This window comes from Theobroma umbraticum, unplaced genomic scaffold (assembly GCF_002168275.2).
Source record: "Theobroma umbraticum cultivar Fairchild unplaced genomic scaffold, ASM216827v3 scaffold_130.0, whole genome shotgun sequence".
Classification (NCBI taxonomy): Eukaryota; Viridiplantae; Streptophyta; class Magnoliopsida; order Malvales; family Malvaceae; genus Theobroma; species Theobroma umbraticum.
In genome coordinates this window covers 7,851,890-7,868,686 of record NW_018397264.1, presented here as the reverse complement: position 1 = coordinate 7,868,686, position 16,797 = coordinate 7,851,890, and the positions used below count along the sequence as shown (strand labels likewise).

The following is a 16,797-nucleotide window of genomic DNA, read 5'->3' as shown; positions in this document are numbered from 1 at the left end:
TTATAGTATCAATTTGAAATTCATGTAATCTTATTTCAATTAATACACGAGATATTGCTTTTCAAAAGAGAAAATCATTTTACTAATATGTAAGAAATTAAATTGTGTTTCAAAATATTAATTAACCGCTAATTACAAAGAATTAATTAGCAAAGGAGATTACCATAATCAAAAAGGGAAAAGAGGAGAAGCCAAATACACACTAAAATCACTTGTTTATTTCCAATATTATAAGAGTCAATCGGCCATGATCAGCCATGCATATATTCTTAACACACCCATGATATATAAAACTTTAAAAACTTTCAATTAAAACAGCATCATACGCGCTGGGGGATATAGCCTTTAAAGAAAGAATTAAGTGCCCCAAAGCTAGTAAGTATATAGTATAACTAAGATTGTTTAAGCCGCAGATGGAGCACTCCGCTGGTGAAACACACCATCTTCATTGAGTGTAGAGATCAAGGATCCGAGCTTTCCGGGTTCACCCTGCATGGCGTTCTTGTAATCTAGAGATTCGTCTTCATAAATATCCCACCATTTCTTCACCAGCAACTTTATGTCATCCCTCTGCATGTTCTCTTCCTTCCCAGTGTACCTCCACGGCTTTGCTCCCTGTTTAAAAAGGTTAGAAAAACGATCTATCTATGGAAATTGGAAGGAAGAAAAGATGAAAACTTACGGCAGCACAGTAATGAACGACTTTCACTTTGTCAAGGTCTACATTTTCAGGGTGACGCCACAGCATAGCCAAGACGAGGTTGTAAACAGGTGGGATTGGCTTGTAAATTTCCCTGAAGAACATATTCAGAAAGTCCTGCTCCGCGAATGACGTTGGAGGAGTGACTTGGAGGGTCTCGAGGAGATGATGGTAAGTGAGGAGGTCAGGCTCGTAGACGAACATGCCGGCGTTGAAGTAGAGAGGAGGAGGAGAGCCCATTTCGACAGGCCACTGCACTTTTTCAGGGCGTTGCTGGCAATACCCAATCTTGTACTGAGGAGAGCTCGACCATGTCTTCTCGCAAAAGCAGTCCATGACAGCGTAGAAATACCCATCGGGCAGGTCGAACAGGTGATCGATGTTGTCGAGCACTTGGATGTCACCATCCAAGTATATCATCTTCGCGTACTCCACGAACTACAAACCGATTAAAAATCATCAATATTTATTAATCAAATTTCTTAGACTTAAAAGCAATCCTTTATCAAATTCTATTGGAATTCAATAATTAAATACACTTTTATGTGTTTTTCATGAAGAAAAATAATGTAATTAATGAAAAAGAAAACCTTTGATAAAGCAATTGCAATTCAAAGTGAAATTTTTTAAAAGGTAGTTTGGTTTGTTATATATTAATAAAATATATATATAATCGAAATTAAAGAAAGATAAATATTTACGTTTACAACATTAAAGTATAAAATTAATGAAAAAAATTAAATGTTTATTTTTATTATTTATTTTACACGTGTAAAATTAAATTATATATCACGTGTATAATTTAGGCAATGATACATTTAAAATTAAAGAATAAAAGACAAGAACGTGCATTTATGCATAAATTTAGATTTTAAAGGTTGCATGCCATGCCACACGTTGCATGGATATCATTCCAAGAAAGCAAGGTGCATATTAGCCAAGGAAAAATTGCTGCATCTTTTTACCTCCCAAATACGAAGTTTCGAGTAGTTGATAACATAGTAAGCCATGGCAAACTGGGTCTGGTTCTCTGGTGGATAAACCGGCTCAATCTCCCGGACGACGCAGCCCTGAGATCGGAGAATCTCGCGGTGCTCTTCGGGCACGTCAGGAAGAACAGCCACCACCAAAGGGTACACAGACTCAGCCTTCCTTAAACCCTTAGCTAAACCCACCACGCCCTTCACGTAGTCTCCGTTTCCAGCCAAGAAGGTCACGTAAGCCCTCTTGGTAGTATCATTAGTCGGAGACATCTCTTAGTTGGAAGAGGAAGAGAAGAGACAAGAAGCTAAGCAAACCGACCAAGAAAAAGTTAACAGGAAGAGTGAAGAGGATGCGTGGGTTGGAACGAGATGGTGAACAATGGTTGGGATCTATATATAAGCTTTGAGAAAAGGTGGTGGAAAATGGAAATGGCATGAAGCAAAATTTGGGGTAATACTTTTGCCTTTGAATCTCTTTCCAACAGATACTGAATTTCTGCAATGTACGCGTGGCATGCAAAAGAAAAATTGGTCTTTTACACTTGCCTATTCCCTGCATTCGACACATGAAAAGCTAAAGAGAGAACCCTGAGAGAGGGCAATCTTTTTCTGTCTCAGTCGATTGATGATCCGACTGGTACAGGAGCTACCACGTCTGTGAAATGCTTCAATCTGATTTGATCAAGGGTCCTGATTGAGTTTCAGGATTTGATCCTTATCGAGTGGTTGCCGGTGGTGAGGATAACTCAAAACAAAGCAGAGAAATAACTGAAACTTTGGAAGTCAATTCTTTGTATGCGAATGGTACGTGGCTAACTGTTGTCTTCCTCCTTGCAGTGACGATGGAAATGTATGCCACGTGTTAACATCTTGCTGGTTAACACTGTCCTAATTTACGTTATAATTAAGATGTGGAGATCACAGTTAGGATTGATGATTCATTGGAGAAATATAAGGGCAGCCCTTAATTTGATGTTAATTAACTCTATAATATATATATATATATGATTATAGAGCTTTTAAGGGGAAATGATTTCCCAAGATTTCACTTGAGTTTTTTCCCTGTTCCTGAGTTTACTCTTTAAAGTTATTTCCACATCCAAATCAAATAATTAATCCATTTTAACCTATGGTTCTAGGTTCTAAAGAGAGGATTCTATATATGAGGAAGGCATAATGATATGATAAATTGGATTGCATTAAAGTAGAGCTGACTTTATCAAATAATTCACTCAATCATGATATGAATAACATAAAAAATAACTATGCCGAGTAATACACCTAAAACTTATAAGCAAAAAAGGAACTGAACCCTAAATTTTCATGAACATTTTACTTGTATTTTCATATCTGTGTTTTTCTATTATTTGCAACTTTCCTTTTTGGGTAATAATTAAGACCATTTGTGTAACCTAATTGTTAGCCACAATTAAAGGCCAACATGTACCTACACAAAAGGCAAAGATTGGATTCCTTTGTGCTGTTCAAAATCCGCAAGCAACAGGAGATGGAAGTCGTTTGATTTGTAAGGAGAAGGAGAATAAAGCAGAAAAGAGAAATACCTAATTATAAAAGCCATTGAAGAGAAGAAAATGTTCCATACGGTTCAAACACTGCAAATTTTTGGACTTATGCTCCGACCAAATGCATTCTACATTGAATTGTTTCCATAGTCTGTGAATAAAGGGAAGTTCAAGTTTCTTTTAAGAAAAAAACAAAAGAAAAAAGGGGGTTGTCAACATGTTGGGAGAATCAAGTTAAGTTACATTCGGAAAATATTCTTTCAATTCGGGATGGTTTGGTTGATGATGAGGAGAGTCGTTTTCAGTTATGTTGTGGATATTCCTCTCATCATATGGTTCGTGAACAAGTGTACATAATGCCAGAGGAAATGGAATCTAAGCTAAAAAATTCTGGGTTAGACACATATGTGTTTCTTCAGAAAACAGGATCCAAACGAGACTATACTATGATATATCATGATGTATATATATTTATATAAAATATGTAATTTAATTAAACGTACTAATTTTGATCTTAATTTAATTTTTAAACAATTAAGATAATAATCTTTAGTTTTGTACAATCGCCAGTGTGTATATTCAAAATTAAAACCTTCAGTTTTATAGACATCAAGGGTAAGTATGAGTAATCATTCCAAAATTTTAAGGTTGCTATTCTCTAATTCATTGCTATGGCAATGCCTTATTCGGCTGGATTGGCCGGGGAGTTGTATTGAGTGATGCGAGTTTTATCTTTTTGCTTCATCGTACACATGTAAGAGAATACAGCCTTTTCATGGCTAAGGCTAAGATCGATTTTGGTATAAAGCCAGCAAAGCCCTTACTTTAAACTTCATAATTAATTATATTAAATATATATTAAAATTAAATTAATTAACAAAATATCTCTTAAATTAAGTGTTTATTAAATATTTATTTTCTTTCACTACCTATCTCTTATTAATTTTCAATCATTTATCTCACTTTTTCATTTATGTGAAAGTTAAAATAATTAATAAAATTACATATTCTCTCACTTTTTCAATTATGTATCTAACAAATTTTTATTTTTTATCATTTCTCAATTTTCATAATGCTGAAAACTCTCAATTTTTTTTTTTATTTTTGATGAATGTAATATGCTTTTAATGATTTTCAATTAACGATAATTTTTTCTAATTTCAATAAAAAGAGCTTCAATAATTTTTTTTCTCAATAAAAGCTTTATTTAAATATTTAATAGCTTTCAACTTTTAAAAGTATTGAGCTACCCCTAGCTAAGGCTAAGGCAAATAAACAGGCTCCATGTCTATATATAGATGAGCAATGTTTAATACTTAATTTGGAAGCAAAAAACCTCTCTATTATTTGATCAAGAGAATATATATAGTTAATTACTGAGATAAACCATGTTTAATTAACAATTTATAAAAAAAAAGTCTTTTTTATTCGATCCAAAGAAGATATATTATATATATAGTTAATTTTTTGAATGAGTCGTATTTAATTGTATATTTGAGGGTAAAAACCGTCTCTCTTATTCGATAATATATATATATATATATATATAGTTTCTAAATCATTTCTCCATGCATAATCTGTGGTATGCAAGGACTACCTTGTATCTCGTTATAACTACACTTACTAGGCTGTTGAGCTTAGGTACGTGCTCCCTATCCCAATCAACGTTTTGTCTGAAAAAGGAGTTGATGCAAACCTGAAATAACGTAAACCCGAACCCAATTTTATCCTATTCCAATAATGGACACAAGCAGGGGAGGAGTAACGGTTGATCAATTAGTTTGGACCGTTGATTAGGTGGGAACCCCAACATTTCACAAAGTCATTCACTCTTTCCTGTGTTCTTGACCTTATCTCGGGGAAACGGAATCGAAAAAACACAAGGTGGGAGGGAAAAAAATGGCGTCTTTGGCTCAACAATTCACAGGCCTAAGATGTCCACCGCTCTCCTCTTCTGGCTTGTCGATGAAACCAAAGCAAACCCAGAGAGTGGGTGCTTTTGCTTCTCCAATAGTTTCATCTGTTGCTATCTCAAATGCACAGACCAAAGACAGGCTTGAGCTCAAGAAGATGTTCGAGGAGGCCTATGAACGCTGTCGTACTGCTCCCATGGAAGGCGTTTCCTTCACTCCTGAGGACTTTCAAAATGCTCTCGAAAAATACGACTTTGATTCGGAGCTTGGAACCAAGGTATCTGTCCTTCTTTTCTTTTGGTTTATGGTATTAGCTTGGATTAGGAGTTATTAGCGGATTATGTGAATTGGGTACTTATTTTATTATTTGAGATTTGTATTTCAAGTTTGAGTCTTTCTTTATCTTGATAGTGCAAAATACGCAAGAGTGAGATTTTGTTAATGGATGAGCTCAAGTGAGGTATTTTTTGCGAATTATGTCCAAATTCTGTTTGGGGCTAGTTTTGGTTGGACATGGAGTTTATGTAGTTTTATTTTGAGCTTCTCTTTTTGTGTTTCTTATTCATTCTTGCTGATGTTAGCTGTGAAGAAGAGTAACTGAACTTTTATTTTGTGCATGATGTTCTATAATAACGATTGAAAAATGTACATTTTCAGGTAAAAGGAACGGTTTTCTCCACAGATGCCAATGGGGCTTTGGTTGACATTACTGCAAAATCTTCTGCTTACCTACCGGTCCAAGAGGCCAGCATTCATAAAATTAAACATGTAGAAGAAGCAGGGATAGTTCCTGGTTTAAGGGAGGAATTTGTGATTATTGGTGAAATTGAAGCTGATGATAGCTTAGTCTTGAGCTTAAGGTCCATTCAATATGAACTTGCCTGGGAAAGATGCAGGCAGCTTCAAGCTGAGGATGTTGTTGTGAAGGGTAAGGTGTGTATCCTCTTCCAATTGTATCTGCATTTGTAATAAAGTCAAAACTCTTTTAGGGCTAATGGTATCATGTGTCTGGAGCTTTCGGTCAAATTTTATACTTATTCATGCATTCTCACTCTGGTGCTCTTTGACTAACTGATATATGTAGGTTGTTGGTGCAAACAAGGGTGGAGTAGTGGCATTGGTGGAGAGTCTTCGGGGTTTTGTTCCTTTCTCGCAGATATCATCAGTTAGTTCTATGATCCCAACTGATCATCTTTTTGACTCTCTTTGTTTTACTGTGCTAAACTCCAACTCCCTTTGGGATCTATACTTTGCTCAAGTATTTTACCTACCATTGTGAACTCAAAATCTGATTTTCTGATGTCAATCATTTTATGATTTTTTCAGCGTATCTTAAGAGTGACAAGTTATGCTGCATTCACCTGAATTGCATTTTAGCTCAACTAGCTCTGTATAGTTTTCCATGGAAATTTAAATTATCCTTAGTAATTTATGTTTTCATGTTTCATCAGAAAACCACTGCAGAAGAGCTTCTAGATAAGGAGATCCCTTTGAAGTTTGTGGAGGTTGATGAGGAACAGTCCAGGCTTGTCCTCAGTAACCGCAAGGCCATGGCCGACAGCCAGGCACAGCTGGGAATTGGATCAGTTGTCCTTGGAACTGTTCAGAGCCTGAAACCATATGGTGCATTCATTGATATTGGAGGAATTAATGGCCTTCTTCATGTCAGTCAGATTAGTCATGATCGTGTCTCAGATATTGCTACAGTTCTTCAGCCTGGTGACACTCTGAAGGTGACTTCAATTATCAAGTTAATTCTTGGCAAGAAGTTGTGCTTTTCTTAGAAATATATTTTAAAGACCATGTCAAATGATGTAGGTAATGATACTGAGCCATGACCGTGAAAGAGGCCGAGTAAGTCTTTCTACAAAGAAATTAGAGCCTACCCCTGGAGACATGATTCGCAATCCAACGCTTGTTTTCGAGAAGGTAGTTTCCAATAATGGTCTCAATACTCTTTCGCAGTTTTTTATGGTGCTTTGGATCATCTCAATGTAACTCTTAACTATGGCTTTTCCTTTTCTAACAGGCTGAAGAGATGGCTCAGACATTCAGGCAGAGAATAGCTCAAGCAGAAGCTATGGCTCGTGCCGACATGCTTAGATTCCAGCCTGAGGTACAACAATAGTTACTACTTTGCTCGATCAAGAAGTGCTGATAGATTATACATCTATCTGGCTAACTTGACCGTTCCCTTTGTGATTCATTTTTGCAGAGTGGCTTAACTCTGAGCTCTGATGGAATTTTGGGTCCCCTTACATCAGACTTGCCAGCAGAAGGTTTGGACCTGAGTGATGTTCCTGAAGCAGAAGATTCTTAATTCATTTGCATAGCCCTTTACCCACTTTGTATTTGTTTTTCCTAGTTTTTTGCTGCACTCCCGGCTGTAATGTTCACATTATTTACGTTGTAAAATTGGTCCTAATGCTTTATTACAGCCAAATGAGAAAAATTCTCTTCCGTGGTGCAAATATGGCTTTGCTTCCCACTGCTCTTCTTCCAGGATTTCATTACTCAATCAAAATAAAAGGTATAGGTACTGGAACATGAAGGATACACTTTCTCTATTTCAACTTATAAAGTGCTTACATTTGAGCTGCGGATCGCATTGTGGTGATCACTGATGACTGCAAATCCAACAGACAGAAGAAGAAAAACAAAATTTTCTTGTACATGCAAAAAGAAAAAGTATATGAGACTTGTATTCATTAGACCCTTCTTTTACAAGACTGCTTAGCTTTCTCCTTTGTTACTCTTCTTGCCCTTCTTTTGCTTCTGTTTCAGTTGAGTGAGACCAGCAGCTGTGATCTTCACATTGCCGATTATTGCAGCAACTAGCTCAGGATCTGTGCATGCTTTCATCAATTCCTTCTCTCTGTTGCTTACTTCTGGCGTGTGGCTAAACAGATTCATGGCAGTCTTTGCAGCTACAGAGGAATTTCAAAGAAAAGCAAAAAATTAAATAAAATAAACATTGCTTTTGGACTCAATACTAGATTGTCCTATGAAAATAAGTAAAATTTTATTGACACCAATTTAAATCCTAGTGACAAGAAACACAATAAGGAATTCAAAATGATAATGACATAATTTCAATTTTGTACACCAAAGAATTCTCATACCTTTTCCTTTCTTTGCAGTGCCAGGTATTATCTTTACACTGTATTTATATGATTGCACCGCACTATAAGGACCGCAGACAGGTACAGCATATAAGAGAATATCACTCGGCAGAGGATTTCCGGTCAAGTAATCCACATCATTTAATCTCCCTTTCTCTTCTTCGCCAATCTCATGGACATCATCTTCCTCCATGACCACCCTGTCCAGCTCATTACTTTCATCCAAACCTGCATGGCGATTATCGCCAATTCCATTTGCATGACCATGCAAAGTATCATCAGGATGTTCGGGACAATCCCGAGAAAGATGACCTGCCCTTTTGCATTTATAACATATCTTTGGGGCATCTTCAGGAGCTGCAAAATTTAAAACAAGTGAATTTTACCACCCCATAATAGTTTACTTTGAGTTACTAGAAATTTGAAAAACATCTGATTTGCCACCTATAGCGCAGGAAGGGACATACCACTAGCAGCAGGTTTCTGGTTGTTGCTGGTAGTAGCATTTGCATCATCTAACCCTCCATCATTCTTGTTGCCTTTCCCTGAAGACTGCAATTCATAAGAATTCAGTTTTAGTCTAGAAAGGGATTATTAAACTATAACCAGTAGAATATGAGGCATGAAGACCATCCTTCTCTCCAAGAGAGAGAGAGATCTACAAGGTTTATAAATATTTTCATGGTGGAAAAATTATTTATATTGGCCTGCAAAGAACATTCAAGTTGGTGTACTCACAGCCAGTAATGCCATCCGAATGCTCCTCTCTTCCTCATCCTGATCAGCATACTTCTCCCTTATTTTCTTGAGCTTGCCTCTCTGCCCACGGCTTATTTTTCCACCACCTGGTTTCTTATTTCCCACATTATTTTCAGGTTGACTAACAGCATTACCATTCTCTTTTGCCTTCTTGTTTCCCTTCTCAATATTAGCATTAACATCATTACTGCTTGGTCCTTTCTTGAGCTTTTTTCTTTCAGCTTTTGAAATATGAGGCTTATCCCTAACTGTAGCTTTCTTCTCTTCACAATTATCTTCCTCTACCAAATCAATTTGAGATGTTCCAAGACCAGAATTTTTACCCGAGACAGCAGCAGATCCAAGCACTAGAGCTCGATCAAGGAGATCCTCAAGTTGGGGACTGACAGAAGCAACACCAATGTCCACCATGTCAGATATATTTGCATTACCAACATCATTCAAGCCAGTCCTGCCTTCAACTGCTAATTCAGGTACATCAATTGCTTCATCACCTTTCTCTGATTCTGACTCAGAATTTTCTATGAGAGGACCAGTTTCTTCAACATCATTTATCCCTTCCTCATCACCTCTCACCCTCCTTTCATTTAAATGTGATCCCAAGGAGCTTTCATCCAAGCGAAACAATAACCCAAATCCCATTATAAGAGGATGTGGAGGAAGAAAGTTCTTCTTCCCGCGTATCATGAAACTCCCAACGGTAAGATATTCCCCTGTAGGAGCAGTTTTACTGACCTGGTGAGGATAAACCCACCAAGCACTGGTAACAACTTTCGAATCCCATGCCTGGCTGTGACAAACCTATTTCGCAAAATTGAAATTTTAGCTGCATATATTGCATTTTATTCTTCCCAGAAAGACACAAAAAAGAGAGAGAATTAATCAAGGACGGGGGACGATTATTTACTGTGAAGCATCCTGCTTGGTTTAAACTGAGAGGTGGTACTGGCTGCTCAGGCCTGTGATTCTTGATTATTGTACTGGAAGCCCCATGCAAATCTGCATGGACATACCTGTTTCATCATGCAAATAACTATCAAAATTCAAATTCTATATGATAAACCGTATTTGAAAAACTAATAAGTAGAAAAATACTGAAACAATTAAGGAATGCTCATTTCCCCAAAGAACAAGCAGAAAGATATCTAAATTAGACTGAAAAACTCTTCCTCACCCATGTCCTCCACTTGATCAGCTTCTAATGAAACTCAGAGAAAGAGAACAATTGTCTTAAAACTATGTTACCAGACAATTCATTTTCACGGCGAACTAATTGGTTAACACTTTGGACCAAGAACATCCATGGTGAAACTTATAATGAAATAGCTCGGAAAGAACCAAATGAACAAAAATGTAAACATTAAAAAATAATTCACTTACAGATCCCCTTTTGACATATATCTCTTGACAATCATCTCATTCTGTTGAGCATCACGTCCGCTAATAACTAAATAGTTTTCGCTGCTGATGAACCAATTAAATTTCTCAAACCAATGAACTTTGCGCATATGAGTAATTGATGCAACAGTTTTTTCCTGCAATTCATTAACAATGACCTCAGCAAGCTAAAACAAAGAACAATACAGTTCATACAACCACAAAGCACCAATTTGAAGTCTGTCAGACTTGGAGCAGGTCCAAAGCCCTACAAGAAGAGGCTGCTGATAAAGTATCCTTACTCTTAAAATGCGTTTCAGGTTGACACAACAGAAATAAATATCTTAACAGTTAAAGCTACCTGCGAAAGCTGAAGACGAGTCTTTCTCTCAGCTGCCTTAAAAGCCTTCTCATGTGCTGTGATAGTCTTCTCCTGTTTGCTCTCTTGCTTTTTCTTCATTTCATACCACCGTCGAGCATTGGCATGAGCTGAAAGTGCCAAATCAACTTCAACCTTTTCAAAGTGAAAAAAAGTGATCGCAAATCAGATAATTAGGGTGCAGCTTTCGGGCATTAAATCATTTACATTTACAGATACAGGAATTCATGCAGAGATGTAAAGAACCCCCTTGAAGGAGGGAAGAGTAATGATGAGGATGAAGATGGAGATGATTAAGACAATAAAACATCAGCTTGTCAATACCTAAGCCTTCAATTTAATCAAACTGAATAACATATAATTCCAACAATGCAATTATTGTTTATGTGTCCCAAGTCATCTCATAGTTTTTCAAATTCATTCACAGATATATGCTACATTAAGAACTCAAAATTGTCAATATTGGGCAAATTCAGGCAAATGGACACAGATTTCTTCACAAGCAGATAAATTATGTGCATAACTATTAATCAAAGAAACATAAATATGCATTATAGATACAGATGTATAAAGGGATGGGGCTTTGACAAGGGCCAACTAAATTTTAAACTGAAATAGCACCTTATCCACTGGGAGTGTCTTTTCATCATCATCCATTTCATCAAGATTGTTGCTCAGTAGTAATGTCATGCAATTCCTTTCAAGAGAGAGCTTGTCAATTAGGCCAGCCACAGGATTTCCAGATTTCTTCTCTTCCTTTACCATACGAGCAAGATCCTCCCAATTCATACCCTTTGCAAGAGCTACACGAACAGCTAATATGGCAGCATCCACATCTTCTAGGTTGTACTCTATCAATTCTGCCATTCGGACACAATTATCAACTTCTTTCTTCAGCATATGAACACGATTTTCCTACAGGAAAACATGACTTGCATTAACATGACAATGAACAAACACTACATACCTTGGATTATCAGCTAAATGATAGACATGCTATCAAGGTCACAAAGCAACATATCTTGGAAATCATAACACAAACCTGATCCAAGTGAATCTTGTTTAATTTCTGAATGGCAGAGCTCTCCTTGCTCTTTTGCTGTTGCTCAGACCTTTGGCTCTCAATTTTGCTGTAGAATTCATCCAAAGCTGCATCAAATGTTTCAAAATTCACATAGTCTCTTGACTTGAACTGGTTCAATAAAATAGGGCAGAATTCATCATATATCTGCAGAGAATAACCACACAACAATTAGCAAGAGCACAATGAAGCAGGAAATCCCACATCATAGCATCATTCATTCATGTGTGGAATGAGTGCTCGACTCAGTTCTGCAGCATATTGATAACAAGTGGTTCTTAGTAATACAACAGCAACCTGGTCAGTAGTTCCTTCAGACAGCGGGCCATCCTTTCCTGGATTCCTTTTCTGCATTAAAATGTATCCTTCAGGAACCTTGTCACCTGATATAACATCCTGTAACCAGTCCTCAAATTTTGCAACGGCTTGGGCCAAAACTTGAGTTTTATCATCATCAAACTTGCTATCTTTGGTAACTTTTGTACTTGGAACCAGGCCAGCATCTAAAATAATATGCTCAGAAAGTGCAGGCCCATAACCCAATGCCTCCCCAAGAACATTCTTCAACGTAGCTTGTTTAGTACGAGTGTTACCACTGGCATTTTTGTTTGACTCAGAAGGTTTCCCACCCTTGCGACTATCCTGCTTTTCTTTTTCTTTTCGTGTGTCAGGCAAATTATTCCCAGCTTCATTAACCTTAGTGGCTTCATTCTCAACAGGTTCACTAGCAGAATTGAGGGCTGCCTGCAGCTTTGAAATGGTAGTTCGCTCAAAATGCCGGCAAATCTCAGTAGGATAACGATGGCGTGACATGATCGCAAGCCCTTTATCATCATCCCTGTCACGGATGAAGTTGTACAGTTCCTTTATCAAACTAGTTGGCTTAACAAGCTAGCAAACATCCAAACCATGAATTTAAAAAATGGTATTTCATTAAGAAAATGCAAGAATGCCATTTTTAAAGCATTCACAAATAGGTAAATGTAAAGAGCAAGAGAAATGTGATATCAAAAGAACAACCTATGTGAACGAAGAAGAGTCAAGACTGTGAACTCAGAATCAGTGAGGAGAATGTTTCCTTGGGCATACAATTCCAATATTACATAATGTGCGTTAGCACCTAATCCAAATTGGAAGAGGATTATCTGTCCAGAAAAGCTTATAGAAATTAGACAAAAAACTCAAAAACCAAAACAAAAATCCAGAAATCAAAGCAAAGTAAAAAGAAAAAAAGCATACCCTATCATAACCGAGCTGCCGTACATCTTCAAGCCTTCTAGTTCGAATATGCTTTCGTAATTTGAGAGTAAAGCCAGAAGGAGTGTTACTCTTATCCCTATAAACATTTAACAACAATTTGATTAATTTTTTTCTCTTCTTTTTACTGCTTTGTAAGCTTCTAATGAACATTTCAAAGAATACAGAAAAACAATCGACATCATATAGAAGAAATATAAACTGCAGAAGAAACATACCGAACATAGGCAGTGGTATGCAAACGGACACCGCTCTCCATTAACAACAAAACCTTCTCGCTCTCTCCCGACTCCGTAATGCCGCTGCTATTCATCAGCTTGAATACATACGTCTACAAGCCGCAAACCGCTTCCAATTAATCGCATGATATTACTAAAAGGATTTTTCTGAATAAAGAAAAAAGGAAAAAATGAGTTAAAAAAAAAAAAAACCTTGGGCGAGAGATCGTAGACGTTGGAACAGCGCATGCCGATCAATCTTCGCAAGCACTTGACTTCGGCGGCCACATCGGCCGTGTTCATGCGCACCTTCACCATTCCTCCTTTTTCTTTTCTTTTTCAATTTTCTCCTCCTTTGGGGCGTGTTAGGGAACTACTTACTGATTTCGTGCTCTCTCTTTGGGAACCTTAGAAGCGCAAGAGAAAAATCGAAGGAAACGTGATTTTGGTTGGTGTTGCAGACTCTGCAGGGGTTCAGCCCGGAGCCTTGGACTCAAGGCAACCGCCACATGCTGGTTCTGGGTTCATCGATTGGGCCGGGAGTTAGGGATCTGGCTGAGGCCTCAAGGCTAAGGGGCCTTTTTTCTGACCGTTTCAATATCATAGGTCAAAAAAGCATAATATTTAAACATATTTAAATAAATTTTTATTTTTATAACATTTAATTAAATTCAAGTTTTTATATTTTTATTTTAAATTAAATATATTTTTATAATTAATAATTAATTTAATCAAAATATTATTTGTTATTTTATATCAAGTAAAATAATATAAAATTTTGTCATTTTATAATAAATGATATCAACATTGCGTCAACACCACTTGAATATAAAATAAAATTAATTATTAATTATAAAAATTTATTTAATTTACAATAAAAATATTAAAATTTAATTATATGCAACAAAATATAACTTGATTAAATATTCTTAAACAGTTGAAAAACTTTTTCAACCATTTATTTTAGTAAAAATATGGTACAAAGCAACACAGAGAGAGGGGATCCAACAATGGAAACCAAAATAAGTACCCCCAAGAAAATAATTGTTCTTTTAAATAGCGTATAACTATTATCTACTGTTGGAAATTACTCACAACAGTACGTAACGGACCATTTTTTTTTTTTCAATTTACAGATGGATGGTACAAGAATAGTTTATTTTGGACTGAGGCCATAGCCTAAGCTAAGAACACCCTTGACAAGGCCCACTAGCGCGAGAAGCCCTTGTAGGCGTGATCCTCTCAGGAGTGTCCATAAATATCGCAAATTCCTGCTTCTGCATATGATTGTTTAAGCTTCACATAAGAGAATGGACTCCACGTATGTACATTTCAACTCAACCAGCAGGGTGGACAGCTATTTATCTATACACTGTTTATGCTTGGCCCAGTCCAAGCATTCATCACTTCTCTGTAGCCTCCCCTTGCTGGCAGCTCCGATGGTCCTCGACACTCGAGCAATAGGAGATTCTCATAGAACTGACTCGAATTTAGTATAGATGCAAATGCAGAGCATCACTTTGTCTAGGATTGGTAATTCACAAGGTATGTCAACTTAAATCAAAACCAGCATCTGCATTTATGGCATACAGCAATTTGGTTTCTAGTTGCTCTTTGCTGCACCAAAAACAAACCATGTGGAAGTTAATCACATTGCCCTGAAAGGAAAATTGGGTATCTAAGTAAACAATGATGGTGTTAATCAGCAACCTTTTATCAGATTTTGGGTGGTAGGAAGACAAGAGACAGGTAGTACAGGCAGAATAACTAAAATAGTGCAGAAGAGAACAGCTTGTTCCTTTTTTCTTTACAGGTTAATTTGTATGTGACTTCCAAATCTTAGTACACCCTCAGAAGTGTGAATTATCACCACCACAAACAGCAATTCAATTTCAATGCCAAGAAATTCGCGTCTCATTGTCTTACTTACCCTATGCTAAGCTATTAAAAGAGAGAGAGAGAGAGACAAACCTTCTATAAGGTGGAAGCTTTAAAAGGTTCATACAAGTAGCTGATGTGGGTAATCGGTCTAATGCTTCTTCAGAGGCAGTACCAGCAGCTCTGAAAAAGAGTCAGACAGAAAAATCTATAATTTCTAATTGCAAAAAAAAAAGAAATACAAAGGAGGGAAAAGGAAGTATTGTCCATTGCACTTCTGTCACTGTCATCCACCAGACGAACAAATTATCATATCTCCAGAGTATATTTGGTCAATTATTACCTTTGTATGCAAAATAAAGGTTCAAGATATTTGAATCCCAGCAGCGGTCCTCGGGAACACCCAGTCACAAACCTAAAAAAGAACCTCATCTAGTTATTATCCTCTCTCATGCACGTTATTCTTAAAGCTAATAATTGAAGCAGCCAACATAGGAGGACAACAAGCACACAGATCACAGATGATGCAACTCACTTCAAAAACTTCTTTTGATTTTCCAGTGAAAAGCTTTTGAGGACTTCCCAAAACACATCGATGACATAGTGCTCCTGTCCAACAAACAAGTGAAAAATAAGCTTCTGAAAGCACATACAAAGAACTGACTCTTAATAGAAATGACACATAGGGCAACAAATTCATTCTATAACAATTTGCACTCCTTGTCATTTCAACTGGAATAAAACTAAGAAAAATATAGCACATTTGGTGCATAACAACTCATTCCAATCCAACAAAAAGAGATGAGGAGCGGGTCAAAGAACTTACACTGTGATAGCCACCTGCATAATTGGTGTTGCGTCGTAAGTCATCAACATCCAAGCTTTCAAGTGAACCAGATATCAGAAGCTGCAATAGATGTCAAGGATTTAAGTAAAGATGGAAATTGACATTAAGCAAGTGCACTCAAGTGATGAATAATTTCTTTTTTAAAAAAATAAATAAACAAGCTCATGTTTGATCCAGGGTGAGTGCAATAACAGTTTCAAGATCTTAGACCATCATGGAACTGATGTTACAAATTGAACGCCTCATATACAAAGTATGATAGAATCAAAATCCATGTTAATGCTAGGAAATGTGAACAATATTTTTGGAGGCATTCAGGCATGACAAATTGCAAATCTCAAGCAAAAACTGCAGTTCACAGGGCACAACAATTTGAACGTTCATTAACTTGTTTAAGTGAAAAGGAATTCCAGCCAACTCATCTATCATGTTCAAACAGGCAGATAATGACTCCGAAGTAAGATTAGGAAACTATTGCCTGCAAAGTGAGTACAACCTGCAAAAATTCGAAGTAGACCACAATACCTGCAATTCATGTTCATTGAACATATCAATCCAATCTTTCTGTATAAGCTGCTGAAATCCCCTAAGGAAATGCGAACTTTGTTGTCGTATCTGCAATTGACATTATTTGTGTCATTATCATGCAAGGTATAAGAAAGATGCAATAAACTAATTAGAAATGAAGGATCTCACTACCTGAAAATTCAAACGGTGGTTAGATACAAGGTGAATAAATGTGATAACATTCTCATTAGTA

General features: G+C 36.8%; 4 protein-coding genes across 5 annotated transcripts in view; 1 reads left to right on the top strand and 3 right to left on the bottom strand.

Moving 5' to 3' along the window:
* Positions 1-217: 217 nt before the first annotated feature.
* On the bottom strand, positions 218-2,024 carry LOC110421146 (galactinol synthase 2-like). Its single transcript, XM_021434640.1, has 3 exons — positions 1,666-2,024; positions 683-1,138; positions 218-615 (listed from the first exon to the last, which is right to left on the bottom strand). Exons 1-3 carry the CDS (start codon positions 1,951-1,953, stop codon positions 403-405), a joined length of 957 nt encoding a protein of 318 aa, XP_021290315.1. The 5' UTR covers positions 1,954-2,024; the 3' UTR covers positions 218-402.
* Positions 2,025-4,991: 2,967 nt separating this feature from the next.
* On the top strand, positions 4,992-7,590 carry RPS1 (ribosomal protein S1). Its single transcript, XM_021434639.2, has 7 exons — positions 4,992-5,396; positions 5,777-6,052; positions 6,204-6,284; positions 6,571-6,852; positions 6,938-7,048; positions 7,149-7,235; positions 7,335-7,590. Exons 1-7 carry the CDS (start codon positions 5,106-5,108, stop codon positions 7,437-7,439), a joined length of 1,233 nt encoding a protein of 410 aa, XP_021290314.1. The 5' UTR covers positions 4,992-5,105; the 3' UTR covers positions 7,440-7,590.
* A 69-nt stretch (positions 7,591-7,659) lies between these two features.
* Positions 7,660-13,764, bottom strand: EMB1441 (zinc knuckle (CCHC-type) family protein). Its single transcript, XM_021434636.1, has 14 exons — positions 13,526-13,764; positions 13,313-13,425; positions 13,077-13,173; positions 12,858-12,982; positions 12,135-12,675; positions 11,799-11,984; positions 11,378-11,671; positions 10,739-10,891; positions 10,381-10,535; positions 9,908-10,013; positions 8,980-9,801; positions 8,709-8,793; positions 8,242-8,598; positions 7,660-8,046 (listed from the first exon to the last, which is right to left on the bottom strand). The coding sequence occupies exons 1-14, from the start codon at positions 13,628-13,630 to the stop codon at positions 7,853-7,855; spliced, it is 3,333 nt and encodes a 1,110-aa protein (XP_021290311.1). The 5' UTR covers positions 13,631-13,764; the 3' UTR covers positions 7,660-7,852.
* Positions 13,765-14,249: 485 nt separating this feature from the next.
* The window catches only part of UPL6 (ubiquitin protein ligase 6), a 10,018-nt gene continuing 7,470 nt past the window's right edge, over positions 14,250-16,797 (bottom strand). For both annotated transcript variants that reach the window (XM_021435482.2, XM_021435483.2), the window contains exons 20-26: positions 16,737-16,797; positions 16,563-16,652; positions 16,017-16,097; positions 15,726-15,799; positions 15,534-15,605; positions 15,284-15,373; positions 14,250-14,929 (exon numbers count right to left, since the gene is read on the bottom strand). The exon at positions 16,737-16,797 is cut by the window's right edge and continues 110 nt beyond it. In XM_021435482.2, coding sequence (XP_021291157.1) covers positions 14,863-14,929; positions 15,284-15,373; positions 15,534-15,605; positions 15,726-15,799; positions 16,017-16,097; positions 16,563-16,652; positions 16,737-16,797 — 535 coding nt within the window. In that variant the 3' untranslated portion in view covers positions 14,250-14,862. The remainder of the gene's footprint in view (positions 14,930-15,283; positions 15,374-15,533; positions 15,606-15,725; positions 15,800-16,016; positions 16,098-16,562; positions 16,653-16,736) is intronic.